The sequence below is a fragment of the Gilbertella persicaria genome, assembly GCF_025201335.1.
Source record: "Gilbertella persicaria strain CBS 190.32 chromosome Unknown B0P05scaffold_14, whole genome shotgun sequence".
Classification (NCBI taxonomy): domain Eukaryota; kingdom Fungi; phylum Mucoromycota; class Mucoromycetes; order Mucorales; family Choanephoraceae; genus Gilbertella; species Gilbertella persicaria.
Window position 1 is genome coordinate 96,249 of NW_026251975.1, and position 15,730 is coordinate 111,978.

Consider the following 15,730-nt stretch of genomic DNA (forward strand, 5'->3'; position numbering starts at 1 on the left):
CCTTTGCTGAGAACTACATGAAGACGCAGTTATTTAGCATTGGTGCATTAACAAATGCTGTAGGTGTTTGTTACTCGAGTGTATTGATGTAAAGAAAGCAACAAATCTGCTACTAAAATATTGAGCAAACAGGCGAAAATGTCTATGAGGTTTTTTTGCTCCTTGCATACCATTTTTATAGTACAACTGTTTAGCAAGCACATTGATACATTTTGAGTGTTTGAGCTTGTCAATAGCTCCGTTTTTCGTCTTGTAATGTCAAAAAGAAGATTGAAAGTTTCCAGAATGAATATTTTCGTGAATACCACCCTTTGGTCAAAAGGCCATTTTAACCAAAATCTTTCCATATCGCCTTTTTTTGTCCAAATCAACTCTAAAAGTATTATGGATGTCAGCAAACATGACCTGAATGCACTTAGCGTCTCTGTGCGTGTATAAACAAGCTTTACAATACCTTCATTCGCCCAAGTAAAGAAGAAGATGTGTATGCATCGTTGTCTATTTTCACTGCCGAAGCGTTTGTTTGCCTGGCGTCTCTGTGACATGAGCAATCCATGCACTAACAACCTTTATATTTACATGAAAGTGTCTTATTGAGAAGGGCATTTGGCTCATTGAACTGGTGAGTCAGGTGAGTCAGGTGAGTCAGGTGAGTCTGGTGAAGTGAATTTTAGTTTAAATGAAAGGAATATTTGCAAACTGTGGTATGTCTGCAGTGGCTTGAATTGTAGGATCATATGGGAGGTAGCTACAACATTTACTATATATATATATATATATTTAAGTACTTCCAGTACTAAATACTCGATTCCAGTTGCTATAAGGTGATTTACTTGTAGATCTTGTAATGCATTTAACTGTTAGCGACTATGGCCAATCACACCCTTCTTGTCAGCGTTTAAAGAACCGACATGTTTTGTAATTTGAAATCCATATATACTTTTTCTCTTTGTGAATTTTACCACGATACCTCCTTTCCCTTCATATGTCACAAGCAACAGACGCGAACTTGCAAGAATTAGCAAGAACACTCTCCACTGCTTATCATAATGTACTTCAGTATTCCACTTTGAATGAGGAACAAGTAAGAAAGCCAACCTATACACAATGACTCATCATAAATACAATGTTTTTAGATAATAGAAAACTTGTCTCAACTCTCGAAATATAGCAATGATTTGCCTGTATCATGGTTTACGCTTCAGTTTCTCGATACAGCCATTGCACTCAAAGATAGATATTTTTCTCAGCATTTGCATTTAAAGGGTCTTGGATCCATTATTATCTTGTTTTCAAGCTGGTTACGTAGATACCCGACTATGAGTGATAGACACTTTCAAATGGTAATGGACACTTTGCTCAGTTTGCTACTCATGACAGACAATCAATACTTGCCTGTTCAAAAAGACGCTTGGATTGGATGGGTATCACTTGTAGGCAAAACAGAGGATCCGAAATTACTACAGGGCATGTCTCAAGTGATTGAGCGCTATGCTCATATCAATGATCACGAGCGAAATACAACTATGGCAGAAGCATTGGATGCAGGTGTTGCACATGCATTAGCGCGAACAAATTGCTTGAATGATTTTGAAATTGAATCCTGTCAAAGACTACTCAATGCATATTTTCAGTTTGCCTCTGCTCATCATGGATATTATGCAGTTATGACAGCTATAGAGCATGTAGTAGATATCAGATCAAAAGAAAAGCCAGAGAGTCGTGCTGAAGCTGATTTAACAACATTGATTGGGATGATAAAGCAAACTATCACTAAATCCCAAGAGAAGTTAGCTTGTTTAGCTGTTTCTGCTGGTGCGGTTCGTATGCTACAATTCAATCAAGGCGTCAAATCAAAAAAAGTAAATGATATGCTTGAAGAAATGGAGCAAGCGTTTATAAGCCAATTGGATCAAGTCATAGAAACGAAAGACAGTGTCAAATATCAAGGTGAATATGAAGAGACTGTTATTCAATACCTAAACATTATTAGATGACATATCTTTCTTTGCCGCGAGGTGCATCACTCAAATGTCATCAAAGAAACTTAAAAAGCTAGATGTTTTATCACTTCTCAAGCATCTTAACAACACTTTAATTACAAGTAGTCATACATTCAACAATGGCAATCTAATCCAAAAACTTTCAAACACTCCTACAATGACAAAAGAAGTGCAGACCCTCATTAGCCAACCCCTTTTTAAAGACATTGGTCGTATTTCTCGAGCATTAGCCAAACTTATTGAAGTTGCATCCACTAAGCAGCATCTAGAATACGTATCTTTTATCCTAAATCGCCTTGAGGGGATTTCTTACAATATATTCTTTGATTGGGATCGCTATATCATAAGTACTGCAGAAGTATCTATGACACCTGAAGAATCTAAAAACTATAAAGACTTGGAGAATGCAGTCTGGACCTATTTTAAAAGTTTTGCATTTGCTAACACTGTGGTACTAAAAGCAGTTGCTGTTGATGGACAAGGCTTGATTCAAATACCCAATGCTGCTCAACATACCATTTCTATTTATTCCAACTTGAATTTCATTACTCAACATTTGGGTGAAGGAGCAGGTCGACAAGCGTATCAAGAAACTTTGACAAATGCCGTTGGTTATTTACTACTAGAAGACCATCGCTGCCAATTAAATAGACTCTTGTCACTTGCGTTTAAAGAATATGGTAAGCCACAGGGAAAACAAACAATCTCTGATGTCTATAGCACCCTCTCAATTTGTGTATAACGATGTGCATTCGATTGAGCTACTATCCATGGTTAAGCAATCTCGTCTCCTTTTCTTCACTGATTTAGTTGAACAAGTCATGAAGAATGTTGATGATACTGTCTTGGAGAATGATATTTTACCAGTTATCTATCCTGTTCTTAAATGGAAGCGTATTGAAAACAGAGAATTGTATGAAAGTGCACACACAGTAGTGATTAGTGCTTTTCTTGTTGAAAAGCCTATTTCTCGAGAATTAGCTGCTGTTTATGCCAAGATATTAATTGATGTAAGTCTATCACTTATTTGTGCTGAATATTGATATCCAAAATAGAACTTTCCCGAGCCAATGAATTTGGATCAATTTCGCTTTGGGTTTACAACATTAATTCAAGCACTTTGTGGCATGGACGATGCGTTGGCTTGGCTTACCACGAATCAACTGATTCAGAAGATTGATTCAATTGACTCTGACATTGTGCTCAAAAACCAATATACAACTGCCCTTATTGATCTATTGAAGCCTCTATCATTGGGTCCTTTTTTCCCTTCTATTTTGGATCAACTAAGACGATTGATATTGGGTCAAGAGACCAAGGTGATGCAAAAGGCTACTATGAAGCTCGTGTTTGAGAGTGTAAGTGGTTCTGGTATTTCAGACATGAGAAAAACAGAAGCTGTTGGCTGGTTCCTCGAATTAAAACGCGAATTAAAATTGTAAATAAAGTACGTTTATTGATCAAGTATGTTGGTATATAAAGGCGAGCTTATAAAGACTTGGACTTGTCGTTGACAGAAATGTAGTGGTAGGCGACAATCAAGACCATGGTAACAACACCAAGTGTATTAGCAATAAGAGAAAGTTGAACGTCTGAAACCATGCTACTACAGTATCAGTTTATGAATTGTTAGTTGATTATTACCTTTTTATAGTTTGGAAAGAAAGAAAAAGAGTAAAATGGTCCAATTCTAATCCACTACGTCTTTTGAATTTGGGTTTAGACACACCCCTTTCAAGACACACCTTTGATCGACCAGACTTTTCCTTCTTATAAGCTTGGAGAGTTCTTTTCCTATGCATAGATTTTGTTTGGTAAAGGCTTTCCAAGCTTCTATTATTATTTTCAAAAAGCATTTAACTTTTTCACAACTTTCCATTTGGAAGGAGAGATTATCTAAAAGTAAGTCTACCCTATGATGATAAATTAATCGTCACAGCAGAGGAATTTGAGTTTGTATGGGAAGACATTTTCCCTGATAAAAAATTGAATTTTGCCATTGCAACTTTTTGATTTACATTCAATAATTTAATCAATATATGCAGTCGGTTAAAGTATATTTCATCAATTGATTAGACTTAGAACAACAGACAAGCTTTTGATTGCTGTTTATTACACGACCATCAAACAAACGTGTTTGTAAGTTAGATGAGAGAAAAAAGTCTATATATCATAAGGAAAATGCTTTTTAATAAGCTTATTTTTTTTTTTTTTTGGAAAGCACAAAGTCCTCCTCACGACACGCCTTTACATAACCATTATTTGGGAGTAGTAAAGCCGCTGGCTGAAGTGTCACAAAGTCGTCCATATTCCTTTTGAGCACCGCCATTTGGCACAACCGGCACTGCTCTTTCTAATATTAATAAAAAAACGTGAGTGATTACAATTGTGTTTTTAACTTGCATTAGTTTGTATGATTATTCAATTCTCACTTTATTCCTGGAATTAACATAAATCTCAAGGGAGAAAAGAAATGAAAAACGTTTAGACATGTTAGGTCCTGAGTAGTCATAAATACAAATCAAGCATTTACATGGCTAGTGGTCCTACCAAACTCGGAACACCTGTTCGTTTCATTTTTTCCTTTTTTTTGTGTATTGCTCTTCACTCTGACTTGTTCTTTGGTTGCTACTTTGTGAAGTGGCCCTCCTAATGATAAAAGGAAACGGGGCCCATAAAGTATAAACGAGAACTCTGTGTCGGAGAAAGGTGATCAGACTACCTGCATGCAATGCCAAGTACAAACGATGTCTCAGACTTGTATCACATCATTTTAAAAGCGTAATATTTAAAACCAGATAATACAAGACGTTCTTGAGCATCAATAGAGTTCCTTGTTATCGAACAACAATGCTGATCTAGACTCGAGCCACCTTCTCCAACTTTTCTGCATATTTGCTTGCTCAATAATGCCTATATCCAAACAGTTTAAAGGATAGGGTTTATCTGACTGATTGTCCTCAAATATGAAAAAAGAATCAAAACTAACTGTTATTTTTTTTAAAGATAATAATAATTATAAAGTGCTTAGTAAAGCAGTCTGAGAATTTGCATTTATCCGACTAATAATTGCTTTTTGAAGTGAAGTGAAGCTCTTTTCTAGTATTGACAATGTGCTCAGAACAGACTTTCATCTTTTTGGTGCCAGTTGTGAGTATTTAAGGGAGATGTGAAAAATAATTAGATGTTTCTAAGAGTTTTAACTTACTTTATTGCGAGGTATCTCTGCAAATTCACTGGTAATTTCTACAGTTTTATTCCGCGCAAACGAATAACTGGATACATATTATAGTAATTAATAGCAACATGAAAATCACTAATCTTCAGTAAGGTGAAAAGACTAAAAAGATGAAGCATGACAATTTTCTACCAAAATATTTCTTGATTGAGTGAAAGCGACTACAAATTCCATTTCTAATTACATATAATAAACGGCCTTACAGTGAAAGAACATAGATTTGTTATAGATTCTCACTGCAAATCACAACCAAGAATTATTGTAACTGAAGAATGGCAAGAGTAAATCAAAGGCTTGAACACTAATGAAGAATTATCTCTAAAAACATGTCTTTTTGTAATCTTCGTTAAGCAGATTTCTATTCTTAAAGTATAATGATACATCGACCTATTAGGAATGTGTTATTTTTCTGTATTATTTGCTTCAATTCTCAACAAGGGAAGATAATGCTTGGTTCATTTTAATGTCTTCTCCAAAATGTTCTCAGCTTCGCACAGATGTATTAGTCTTGAAGAACGATAGCTTGTATAGACGAATTTCTTTACTCGTCATAAATAAAACTATGATAATCAGGTATATATGTGTGTTCAAGGTAAAAAAAAAAAAAAGAAAAAAAAAAGAAAAGATGAACAATCCAAAGTAAACATTGGTACTAAAGTTTCATTTAAAGAGTTACTTACACGAAGATCCCCAGCATCATTATGACAATCGCTTTTCATTGACCGATGATTGTTTTTGGCAAAACGACATTTGTTTTTCCTAGACCGACAGAATCAATCCGTCGCACTGTACCTTGCTGTTGTGCAACAGTCTATAAAGCATGAGTAACAGGACACATACACGCATTCACACACATACACAGAATTGATCGCTTGTAGTCAATATACCCTCTCATTCTTGATCGAATAACTCTATTTTGTGTATCAAATGATATCTTATTATGTAATGTATTGTAATGTTACAAATGTGTATTTATCAAGCCATGAGGGTGACACGACGTAGGGGTTTCTTTTTTCTTTTTGTCAGAATTCTACCACTTGAACAAACTATCTGAGTAAGAAACATTACATAATACAATCACTCTAATCAAGTGACTTACGTAATGAGCAAGAGAAACATATATGTCACGAAATTATGAACAGTATTAAGGTACCACAAGCGCCAGGTCTATTTTAGTCATTCATGCTAACAGATTACTCATGGACAGCATAGAGTAATCTAAATTAATAAGTCCAAACACTTGTGCCACAAGCATGAATTTGCCATGGCATGTACAAGGATATATTAGGGGCAATCTCAATTTTTAATAAGTCGTCTCTATCTTTAACTTTGAGTTGATATTACTATCGTGTGAAGAAAAGCGTTCAATTGCATCCTCTGTAAATAAAAGGGGGTGCTCTTGAAAACGCCTTTGTTCTAGATTAAGAAGTGATAGTGACCATTATGCGAGTCAATCCAAGATCAAGTATCCGAACCAATGAAATATAAAAAAGACCCCTCTAAATAAACTTTTCAGGAAAAAGTTATTGACAAGACTACATTACCAATGAAATAAAAAATATTCTCAGATTGGTGCCAATGTCCAAACAGATTATTGTTATCAACTTGCAATTGTGCACAATTAGATAATACTATCAAGCTAGTTCTGTTACCTGTTTAGTTAACCATATGGTTGTTTCATTTCTACATATTATTAAATCAGCTGATTATTTCAGGTAGTTCCGTAAGTCATACTAAGCTTCACGTTCATAGGAAATGCAAATTTAGCAAAATACACATACACACACAGTAGAGCTCACTCTATGAATAGAAAAAAAATGGGAGAGTAACACAGTAGCTCGGTCTACATGGTTCTGTCCAATAAAAAAGATAATCAGCAGTGTTTACAAGTTGCACAAATAATCATTTTTGATTAAACTTTTTCGAGAGCTCACACTATGTTGAATCTCAGCAACAGAATACAAATGGATCTAAACAATTTTTTTTCTTGTGTATGCATCTGTCGAATTGGGACTAGATTGTCGTTAAGAATGACAAAACAAATGAAATGTATTTAGGTTCTTTTCTATTCTTTCTTTTTTTTTTTTATTTTTAGGCATCTGTATTTCTTTCATTTTGCAGATGTCTTTTTCAACCAATGGTGTCTTAAATTCTGGTATCAAGCCTGCCAGCAGCACCGCCAACAATATCCTTCAACCTCGGCCACATCGAAAAAGCAGCACTCATAGCAACAACAATGCATCCACCGTTACATCTTCTTCCTCCAACATGATGCACAGTAGTCCTAGAAGTAGTATTGCAAGCTCAAATGCCAGTCGATATACAGGTGGACTTACTACCACGTCTACTTTTTCTTCTATTGACGAACAACAGAGCTCGACCACCAACTCTTCTGCTATTGACTTTCTCGGCGACTCAATCGATGACTTTGATATTACTGACAATTTGGATTTCGAGGATGTAGACACTACTCTAATCGGTAAACCTATTGTGTTTATTTGTACAATTTGTTGACCTTTTGTTGCACACAGGCCACGAGAATCCGCATCGGAACCGAGAAATTTTGATAGAAAGCCTTTTAACATCAGAACAAGCTTACACAGAATCTTTAGAATTGGTCATGCGGTTGTTTTTATTGCCATTGAGAAAAGACACCAATCATTCGTCTTTTAGTTTTCTTGGAATGAAAAAAATGGTGTGTACAGAGCGTGAATTTCGCTGGCTTTTCGGCAACTTTGAAGAATTGGTACATACACATCAATTGACATTGAAGAGTCTTCAAGAGAGGTAACAGAACAACGTCTTTACTAATGACTCACGCTTAATAGACTGCGTATTTGGGGACCAACTCAAATTATATCTGACGTTTTTCAAGCCTGGGTAACGTATGAAGGAGAAGAGAGAGGAGAGAGAGTACAACATAAATTATTAATTTCAAGATAGTTTCCTAATCTAGAATGCTACCGTGTTTATTTGAACAATTATGATGTTACTCTAACAACGTATGAACGATTGACGAGATATCCTCCTTTTAAGAAGTTTATAGATGTAAGTACATAAGCTGTTAAATCACAGTGTTATTCATAATAGATAGTCGGCTCATAAAGATAAAGCACTTAAAGGCTTCACTTTACTCTCTTTGATTCAATTGCCTATTGGCTGTATTGATCGCTATGTCGACATTATCACACGCTTATCTGATGAAACTTCCAAGACTTTTCCTGATTATCATGGCCTATTAAAATGCAAACAATGGATTCAGCAGTTCCATAATAGCATTAAAGAAAAGTAAAAGCGATAATCCGCCTCGCAACTTTGTTTAACATTCATATAGGCTTTTAGATGCCGATAATGTCGATCAAGTACTCATGATTCACCAAGCACTTATTGGTGCCCCATTTAGTGTAAGGGCTGAACGAAGACTAGTTATGCAGGGACAGCTATCACGAGTAGTGTTGAATACACGGTCCTTAGGCGAAGAACGACACTATGTATTATTTTCTGATCTTTTGGTCTTTGCTAAACCGAAAGTTGAAGGAAAAGTAACCCGCTTGCATTACAAGGGTCATTTAACTTTGGAAAGAGCTAGGGTTCGAGCTCTTTCAAAAGAAGAAGCAGGCGGTATTGCTCACTGTATTGAACTCATTTCATCTTTTTCTGGTGTTGATAATCTCAACACAACTTTTATTGCTGCACCTACTGTCCATATTTTATATATTGGCTCTGACTCAGAAAGAGATGAATGGGTCTCTAGACTTGAAAGTGTCATTGAAAACCTAGACAGAAAGGCTTCAGCCAAACGTGGTATGTAATACACAACCTTAAAAAAAAGATTATTTATTGTTTTACATAGCACAAGCAACTCGCCGTATGATTCAGAGCAGAGCCCCTAAAGGTAGTGGAGGCACAACGTCAACTACTTCAACTATTTCTTCTAATGAAGATGGTTCTTCGCGAGGTTCAACTCACACAAATTAAATACTATACTTTTTATGGCTTCTATCTTTCATCTCCTTCACTTTGGTCTCCCTTCCATTTTCATATGATTATTTCATTCTATGTATACAAAAACTGTGCTTCAAATTACCTAATACTCATACATGTACATATTGTACTCCTTCCTTTCCTTCCACCATAGTTTCTGGCGAAAAAAAAATAACTTGTATCAATAATAATAAAGATCTTTTTTTTATGATTTAGAAATTAAGAAAAAGGGAGAGGTATAGGCGTTACTTATATAATATATAGTATGTATAGTGTATAGGCTACTCAGTATCAACGTATTCTGAGGCAATGATACCGAAATAAGGAACCTCGTATCGTTCTAGTGAAACACCATCTAAATATGCCCTATAGCTAGATAAAATATAAGTACTCGTACTCGCCTTTGTCTATAGACTTACGTTAAATATATCATTAAAAATATGTTGAAAAAGAACAAAACCCAAGATAAGAAGGATGAAATGAATAATAGCACAAATTGTGCAAACATTAAGGATGAGAATGTAAGCGAAGACTACAAACATTAGCGATTTAAACATATTATTGTTCACTTTTTTTTTTACCTGCCAGGCATGAAATCGAACATAATCGTTTTGTCTCTCGAGTATCAATAATAATAAGCCTATCTCTTTTAGTCGCTTACATCATTTATGCAAAAGGCTTACCTGTTACAGGACCAAGAACATAAGCTAGAGCTGCTTCAACGTCAACACGAATAGGCAATGATGTCTCGTACTTGTTAACACGTATTGTCTGGTTTCCAGCTGCACTGCCGCTACTACTACTTCCTGCTCCAAAACCTTGCTCAGCAAACGACTGTGGGTTACCTGCTTGGTAAGAACTAAACAAAGCTTGTTGTTGTGTTTTTTTAGGTGGCAAACGTGAAGTTCTGTCTTCGTCAGGTGAGGGTGAATAAGGTGAAAAGTTCATGGTTTTTTTTTTTTTTTGCTTAAGATAAAATAAATGAAAAAGAAAGAAATGGATAGTAAACTTTATGTGACGTCGTGGAATCCCTTTATTCCTACTGCCGGGTAAACTACATCCGATTGATTACAGTAGCTGGCTTGTGCTTTTGCTGCATAATGGTACTTGAACTTCTTTGCATCCTTTTATATTTATTCTATAACTAACGAATAGAGTTTTTTCTTATTAAAGTGCTTCTAAATTATTTGCAAAAATAGCTATGGCACTAGAGAAAACAAAAAGTGTAGTTACGTTTATTACCTTATATTCAATCAAAAGCAAAAAAAAAAAAAAAAAAAAAAAAATCAAATTAAGCATGGATGTTTTAATATCATATACATAGTGCTCAATGCGGCGAATCTACAGTGTTCTTTGTAGGCTTTGTATGATTTGTAACAATCGGTGGTTCAGTAAAGGCACCTTGTCTTCGAATCTTGTCCATAAATCCAATCACACGAGCTAAATCAAGATCTGGAGGATCACTTTCAATTGCCAATGTTAATGGTTCTACCAAATCGTCAATTTTGTCAATAGGCAGATTACAACAAGCGGCAATCAGACGCTTGCATTGCATTTCTTTCTCAGTAAATTGATGCTCCAACTCGTTGATTTCATCATCAAGGGCATTATTATTGGCTTCATATGCCCTGACTTTAGCTCTGATATGCTTAATATGTTCTTTTAATTGACGCTTCTTTTCTTCTTCATCTATTGTGTCTGAGAATTGCAAATCGGGTATATTAAAGTAAGCATCAATGTCCTCGTTCTCATCAAATTGTTCAAGATCGGCTTGGGTTGGCATGGGCTTGCTAGAAGCTTGCATAAGGCTTTCAAGTCGCTGCCAGCCTGTTTGGAGAGCGTGTTCAAGATTACGAGTCTTTTGCTGAGCTTCTGATAATCGCTGCGATTCAGCTTGGCGTTCTTCTAGACTCTTTCGTGTCTTTTCAAGTTCTTGAGTGACAGCATTTAAATCCTCTTGAACTGACTGTAATTCATGTTCTTTAGCAGTTAACTGACTACCATATTCTTCATCTAGAGCATCTACAATCTTTTGAACAGCTATATATTTAGATGGATTATTAAATTACAATATCTCTGATATCAAGATCTTACTAGCCACAATTTCTTTTCCTCTTTGGCTAGGAGCATAAGGCTTTTTAGAATACAAAGATGAGGTAGCAAAAACACGCTGGGATTGAGAATTTGAGGCTTCTTCCATTGTGGAATCCTTGAAAATAACGAGTTAGATTAAAAATCAAAAAAAAAAAAGAATGTTCACCTCATTATTTTCAGTTTTGTAATCTTGTACATCAAGGCCAGCATGATTCTGTGTGTTTTGAACTGCACCTGCTCTTACTAAGGCATCTACAAGAGCAGCACCGTCTAGTCTTGCTGCGATGGTAAGAGCAGTATCACCGAGTGCGTCCTGAGTATTTAGGACAGGTTTGCATAGATCATTTGCGACCAAAATTTCCATATAATAGACAGCAGCATTGATACGTCCTTGAATACTACCAGTCAAGGCAGCATGATGCAGTACTGTACGCTTCTTGTTGTCAGTAAATGTTGCCGTCTCTTTAAGCAAATCAAAAACTCTGGGGAAACTCTGTGCATCATAATTGTTGGTTACCATGACACTACGCATAAGAGGTGTTTCTCCTGCGTAGTTGGTACAGGCAATATTAGCACCTTTAGAGGCGAGCAATTCTACAGTATTGATACGAGCAAGCGAGGTAGCCCAATGCAGGGCCGTGTTTCCTTGTTCATCTATAACCATATCAATACTGAAATTGTCTTTTCCGTGCGATTGGTTCAAAAAATCATTGATTTGATCAGGTTTATCGGATAAAAATATAGACATCAAGACACTACGGTTGTGATCTGCAGAAGTAGGCTCGTTAGTTGTGTGCTGGCTGCTGCTGGATGATGGTTGAAAAAGTTCTTGTTCATTGGACGTTGTCTTGGCCTTCTTATGTGGTGGAAGAGCATCTTCCAAAGAAGGTGAATAATTGCGTTGTTGAGAAGGTGCGTCTTCACGCTTTGGTTCAACAAACGTATTTGAAGAAGAGTGAGTATGTGTTTCATTAGCTGATCGTTCTTGAATAGACGCAGGATCCAGCTCAAAATTAAGCAAAGGAGCTAAAATTGGAACAACTCCATATCTTTCTGCTAATTCTTTACTCTTGTTAAACGGGATCCTACAAAACAAGTTATTAAAAAAGAAACAACAACGCAACGCGTTACCAAGTGCCTTGATATTTGCCATATCCACCTTGTACCTTCTCGTGTTCGCCTACGAGCACTTCTTTTTCGAGTATCTTTGTACGTTTTGCTTTTTCAATATCGGCTACTTTAAGTATTTGTGTTGCGTTCATATAGTCGTCGGTGCGTCTGCGCATAACAGCAACACCTTTGACAATCATTTCAAAGACTGGTACGCCTGAATAAACTGCAGAATAAATGTTTCCTTCAGTCATAATTATAAAAGATAAGTGAAAGAAAAAAGACGCGTCAAAAAACTGCTGTGCGTGTTTTTTTTCCCTTGAAAATTTTAGGTGTCACGTTGCTTTACAATCAATGGGCTCTATCAGGATAAATTCTATTGTTGTTGCTTGGGATGATTAATCTATTGATAAAGAAGAAAGCAATATGCTTTTTAACTTTAGTCTATCACAGTAGTTGTCTTTTAAGCCGAATGACCTCTTTAGAACAAAATATACTTGCATCAAAATCCAAGAAGTTTTGCAAGTACACTTCTTTCGATCTAGTATGCCTTGTATATTGCTTTTGCCCTCTTTCTTTCTCGTTGTTTTATAGTCTTTACACACAAAAAACACACTTTATTCTAATTTAATATCAAAACACATATCTTTTCATGCATTTCAAAATAAAACGAAACCACAAAATAAAGTCGGCAGTAATCCCTCTGTGGCTGACAACCTTAGTCAACAGGATCATTGAAATCAATGTATGGACAAAGTAGCACTACATTTCTCGCAACTCTTGTTTACCAATTAAAGATCCGCCCCATCTTGACTCATTTGATGGGACTGTGTCTGATTTGCTATACAAAGAGCATCTTTTTTTAACTCTCTCTCTCTCTCTCTCTCTTTTTTTTTTCTTTAACCTGGCATGAAGTTTGGCAATTATCTGGCCGAGAGAAAAGCACAACTGTCAGCCGATTATGCTGAACACTGTATTGATTACACACAACTTAAATCATTTTTAAAAACAGATGTGTACTCTCATTCGATTAAACTCAAGGACAACAACGATAATAACACACCCTTTGCTAAACTAGTATCCGAACGTTTAGCTCAGTTACAGAAATGCGAAGTTATCTTTATTGAAAAATTGGATATTGAAGTAAACAAGGCCAATAAGTTCTTTGAGCAAGAATCAAAAGCGCTAGCCAGCCAGTCTTCAACAGCAGACCCTTCTGAATTACTCAAGAAGATCATCACGCTTGAACGTTTTGTATTCTTGAATTATACAGGCATTACTAAAATCTTGAAAAAGAATGATCGTCACTCAGGCCTTGCATTATCAGAACCTTATTTACAACGTGTGGCAGCATTATCTCTTGTTAAGGCTGAAGAACTCACAAAACTCAAACGCTCCGTAATGAATAAACTTAGCCGAGAACACCAATTAGAATTCGGCAACAGTTCTCCTATTATGGTCAGAAGCCGATCTGCTCATGTAAATACATCTTCTGTTCTACCTCCTGCCTTTGTGGGCCCTAACCAAAAAGTGTTGGTCTCATTGGCTGGTCCTCATGGTACAGATATTGTTGGCGCTGTTTTGGATTGCCTTGCACGCCATCCTTGTGAAATTGACGATTTCATGCTTTCTCGTCTGTACCACAATGTTACCTTTGGTGTCTTGATTACCCTTCAATCCGATAATGTGGCCGTATTCCGTGATTTGGCTGAAGCTGCTCAGAAGTGGGATGCTACATTGACTTACGATATTCCTGATTCTCAAGTCACTGAACCTACTATCAAGCATGACAAAAAAGAAAAGCGTATTTCTAGCGAGCCTGTCTATATCCCTTCCTCTCTTGAAGAAGCACCGTATTCTGAAAGAATCAAATATGCTGCCACCATCTTGAACCAGAATGGCCTTAACACAGTTATCTTGAGCGAATGGACACACTTATTACTTAAGCACCGTATCTCAGTTGAAAAGATGACCCGTTTGAACAAAGACAACCATATCTTATCTTGCGCTGATTTGCGTCTGAGTGTGCCTGGTGGTGTTGACATGGATGCTTTGCGTACAGAATTGATTGGTTTATCAGCAAGTCATGGAACAGATATTGCTTTCCAACGTGATGATGTATTTAGAAAGAACAAGCGTTTAGTAGTATTTGATATGGACTCCACTTTGATCTATCAAGAAGTTATTGATGAAATCGCTCGACATGCTGGTGTCGTAGATCAAGTTTCCGTAACGTATTTATGGAGAAAAAAGAATGCATGTATTAAACTTTTTTTCTGTAGGCTATTACAGAAGCTGCCATGAATGGTGAAATTGATTTCAAGGAATCCTTACGTAGACGTGTTGCTTTGTTGGATGGCACAAGCGTTGGTGTACTTGAAAATGTGAAAAAGATTTTGACATTCACAGAAGGTGCTCGCTTCTTGTGTCGTGCCTTAAAGAAACTTGGTTTCAAATTGGCTGTTATTAGTGGTAATGTATCTGATCCTAAAGTATAAATGATACTTACTCTTTTTCTTTTTTGTAGGTGGTTTTATGCCTTTAGCCCTTTATGTCAAGGCAGAATTAGGGTTAGATTACGCCTTTGCCAATCAGGTAAGATCATTGTTTTCTCTGTCAGTGTATTTAAATGCTTGTTTAGCTTGAAGTATCTTCTGACGGTCTTACATTAACTGGTAAAACCATTGGCCCTATTGTGGATGGCATTCGTAAAGCCGAATTGTTAGAAGTGATTGCACAGGCAGAAGGCTTGACTTTGAACCAAGTTATTGCTGTTGGTGATGGTGCTAATGATTTATGGATGCTTAATAAGGCTGGTTTAGGTATTGCCTTTAATGCTAAACCACGTGTACAAGAACAAGCTAGAGCTCGTATCAACCAAAAGAGTTTGAAGTATGTCTTGACATTATTAGGTTATTCAGATCGTGATATGGAAGAATTAGGAGGAAGTTATCAATAAACAAGATTATAGATTATTTACAGATAATTGTTGTTCTGATAATATCTAGAGACCTGATTACTCAAACCAATAAACAAAGAAGAATAAATGTATACCCACTAATATGATCCACAATATTCGAAAAAAAAATTGATTTATATGTTGCAATAAGCATCTATCGTATTAAGCATTATCCTTTGTAAATCACATTCACAAGAGTTTATAATTCAATGCTATTCTTGCGCAAATTAACCTGCAATTATACGCTAAGAAAAGGATATTGATACTGCCCGGCCTTTTGATCTTAGACGCAAATTCTCGACTGTCAAATATACGCCTATGCAATGAATTTCAACTGAATAA

At 36.2% G+C, this 15,730-nt stretch overlaps 6 protein-coding genes across 6 annotated transcripts; 3 read left to right on the forward strand and 3 right to left on the reverse strand.

Annotated features, from left to right (window-relative positions):
* Positions 1–985: 985 nt before the first annotated feature.
* Positions 986–3,445, forward strand: B0P05DRAFT_570584 (uncharacterized protein; the record flags this gene model as incomplete). Its single annotated transcript, XM_051581319.1, has 5 exons — positions 986–1,084; positions 1,137–1,950; positions 1,994–2,683; positions 2,724–3,013; positions 3,059–3,445. The coding sequence occupies 5 exons, from the start codon at positions 986–988 to the stop codon at positions 3,443–3,445; spliced, it is 2,280 nt and encodes a 759-aa protein (XP_051436035.1).
* Positions 3,446–3,452: 7 nt separating this feature from the next.
* B0P05DRAFT_536609 (uncharacterized protein) lies at positions 3,453–3,875 on the reverse strand. The gene is made up of 2 exons (XM_051577599.1): positions 3,648–3,875; positions 3,453–3,606 (listed from the first exon to the last, which is right to left on the reverse strand). The coding sequence occupies exons 1-2, from the start codon at positions 3,857–3,859 to the stop codon at positions 3,492–3,494; spliced, it is 327 nt and encodes a 108-aa protein (XP_051436036.1). The 5' UTR covers positions 3,860–3,875; the 3' UTR covers positions 3,453–3,491.
* A 3,393-nt stretch (positions 3,876–7,268) lies between these two features.
* On the forward strand, positions 7,269–9,422 carry B0P05DRAFT_536613 (Dbl homology domain-containing protein). Its single transcript, XM_051577600.1, has 7 exons — positions 7,269–7,720; positions 7,773–8,028; positions 8,070–8,121; positions 8,185–8,289; positions 8,336–8,529; positions 8,576–9,045; positions 9,095–9,422. Exons 1-7 carry the CDS (start codon positions 7,363–7,365, stop codon positions 9,217–9,219), a joined length of 1,560 nt encoding a protein of 519 aa, XP_051436037.1. The 5' UTR covers positions 7,269–7,362; the 3' UTR covers positions 9,220–9,422.
* B0P05DRAFT_507858 (uncharacterized protein) lies at positions 9,423–10,223 on the reverse strand. The gene is made up of 4 exons (XM_051575557.1): positions 9,909–10,223; positions 9,807–9,865; positions 9,645–9,757; positions 9,423–9,597 (listed from the first exon to the last, which is right to left on the reverse strand). Exons 1-4 carry the CDS (start codon positions 10,171–10,173, stop codon positions 9,507–9,509), a joined length of 528 nt encoding a protein of 175 aa, XP_051436038.1. The 5' UTR covers positions 10,174–10,223; the 3' UTR covers positions 9,423–9,506.
* Positions 10,224–10,507: 284 nt separating this feature from the next.
* B0P05DRAFT_595821 (uncharacterized protein) lies at positions 10,508–12,694 on the reverse strand. Its single transcript, XM_051583112.1, has 4 exons — positions 12,451–12,694; positions 11,486–12,404; positions 11,320–11,434; positions 10,508–11,265 (listed from the first exon to the last, which is right to left on the reverse strand). The coding sequence occupies exons 1-4, from the start codon at positions 12,681–12,683 to the stop codon at positions 10,553–10,555; spliced, it is 1,980 nt and encodes a 659-aa protein (XP_051436039.1). The 5' UTR covers positions 12,684–12,694; the 3' UTR covers positions 10,508–10,552.
* Positions 12,695–13,321: 627 nt separating this feature from the next.
* On the forward strand, positions 13,322–15,498 carry B0P05DRAFT_536625 (HAD-like domain-containing protein). Its single transcript, XM_051577601.1, has 5 exons — positions 13,322–14,193; positions 14,215–14,658; positions 14,712–14,901; positions 14,957–15,024; positions 15,071–15,498. The coding sequence occupies exons 1-5, from the start codon at positions 13,339–13,341 to the stop codon at positions 15,386–15,388; spliced, it is 1,875 nt and encodes a 624-aa protein (XP_051436040.1). The 5' UTR covers positions 13,322–13,338; the 3' UTR covers positions 15,389–15,498.
* Positions 15,499–15,730: the final 232 nt, after the last annotated feature.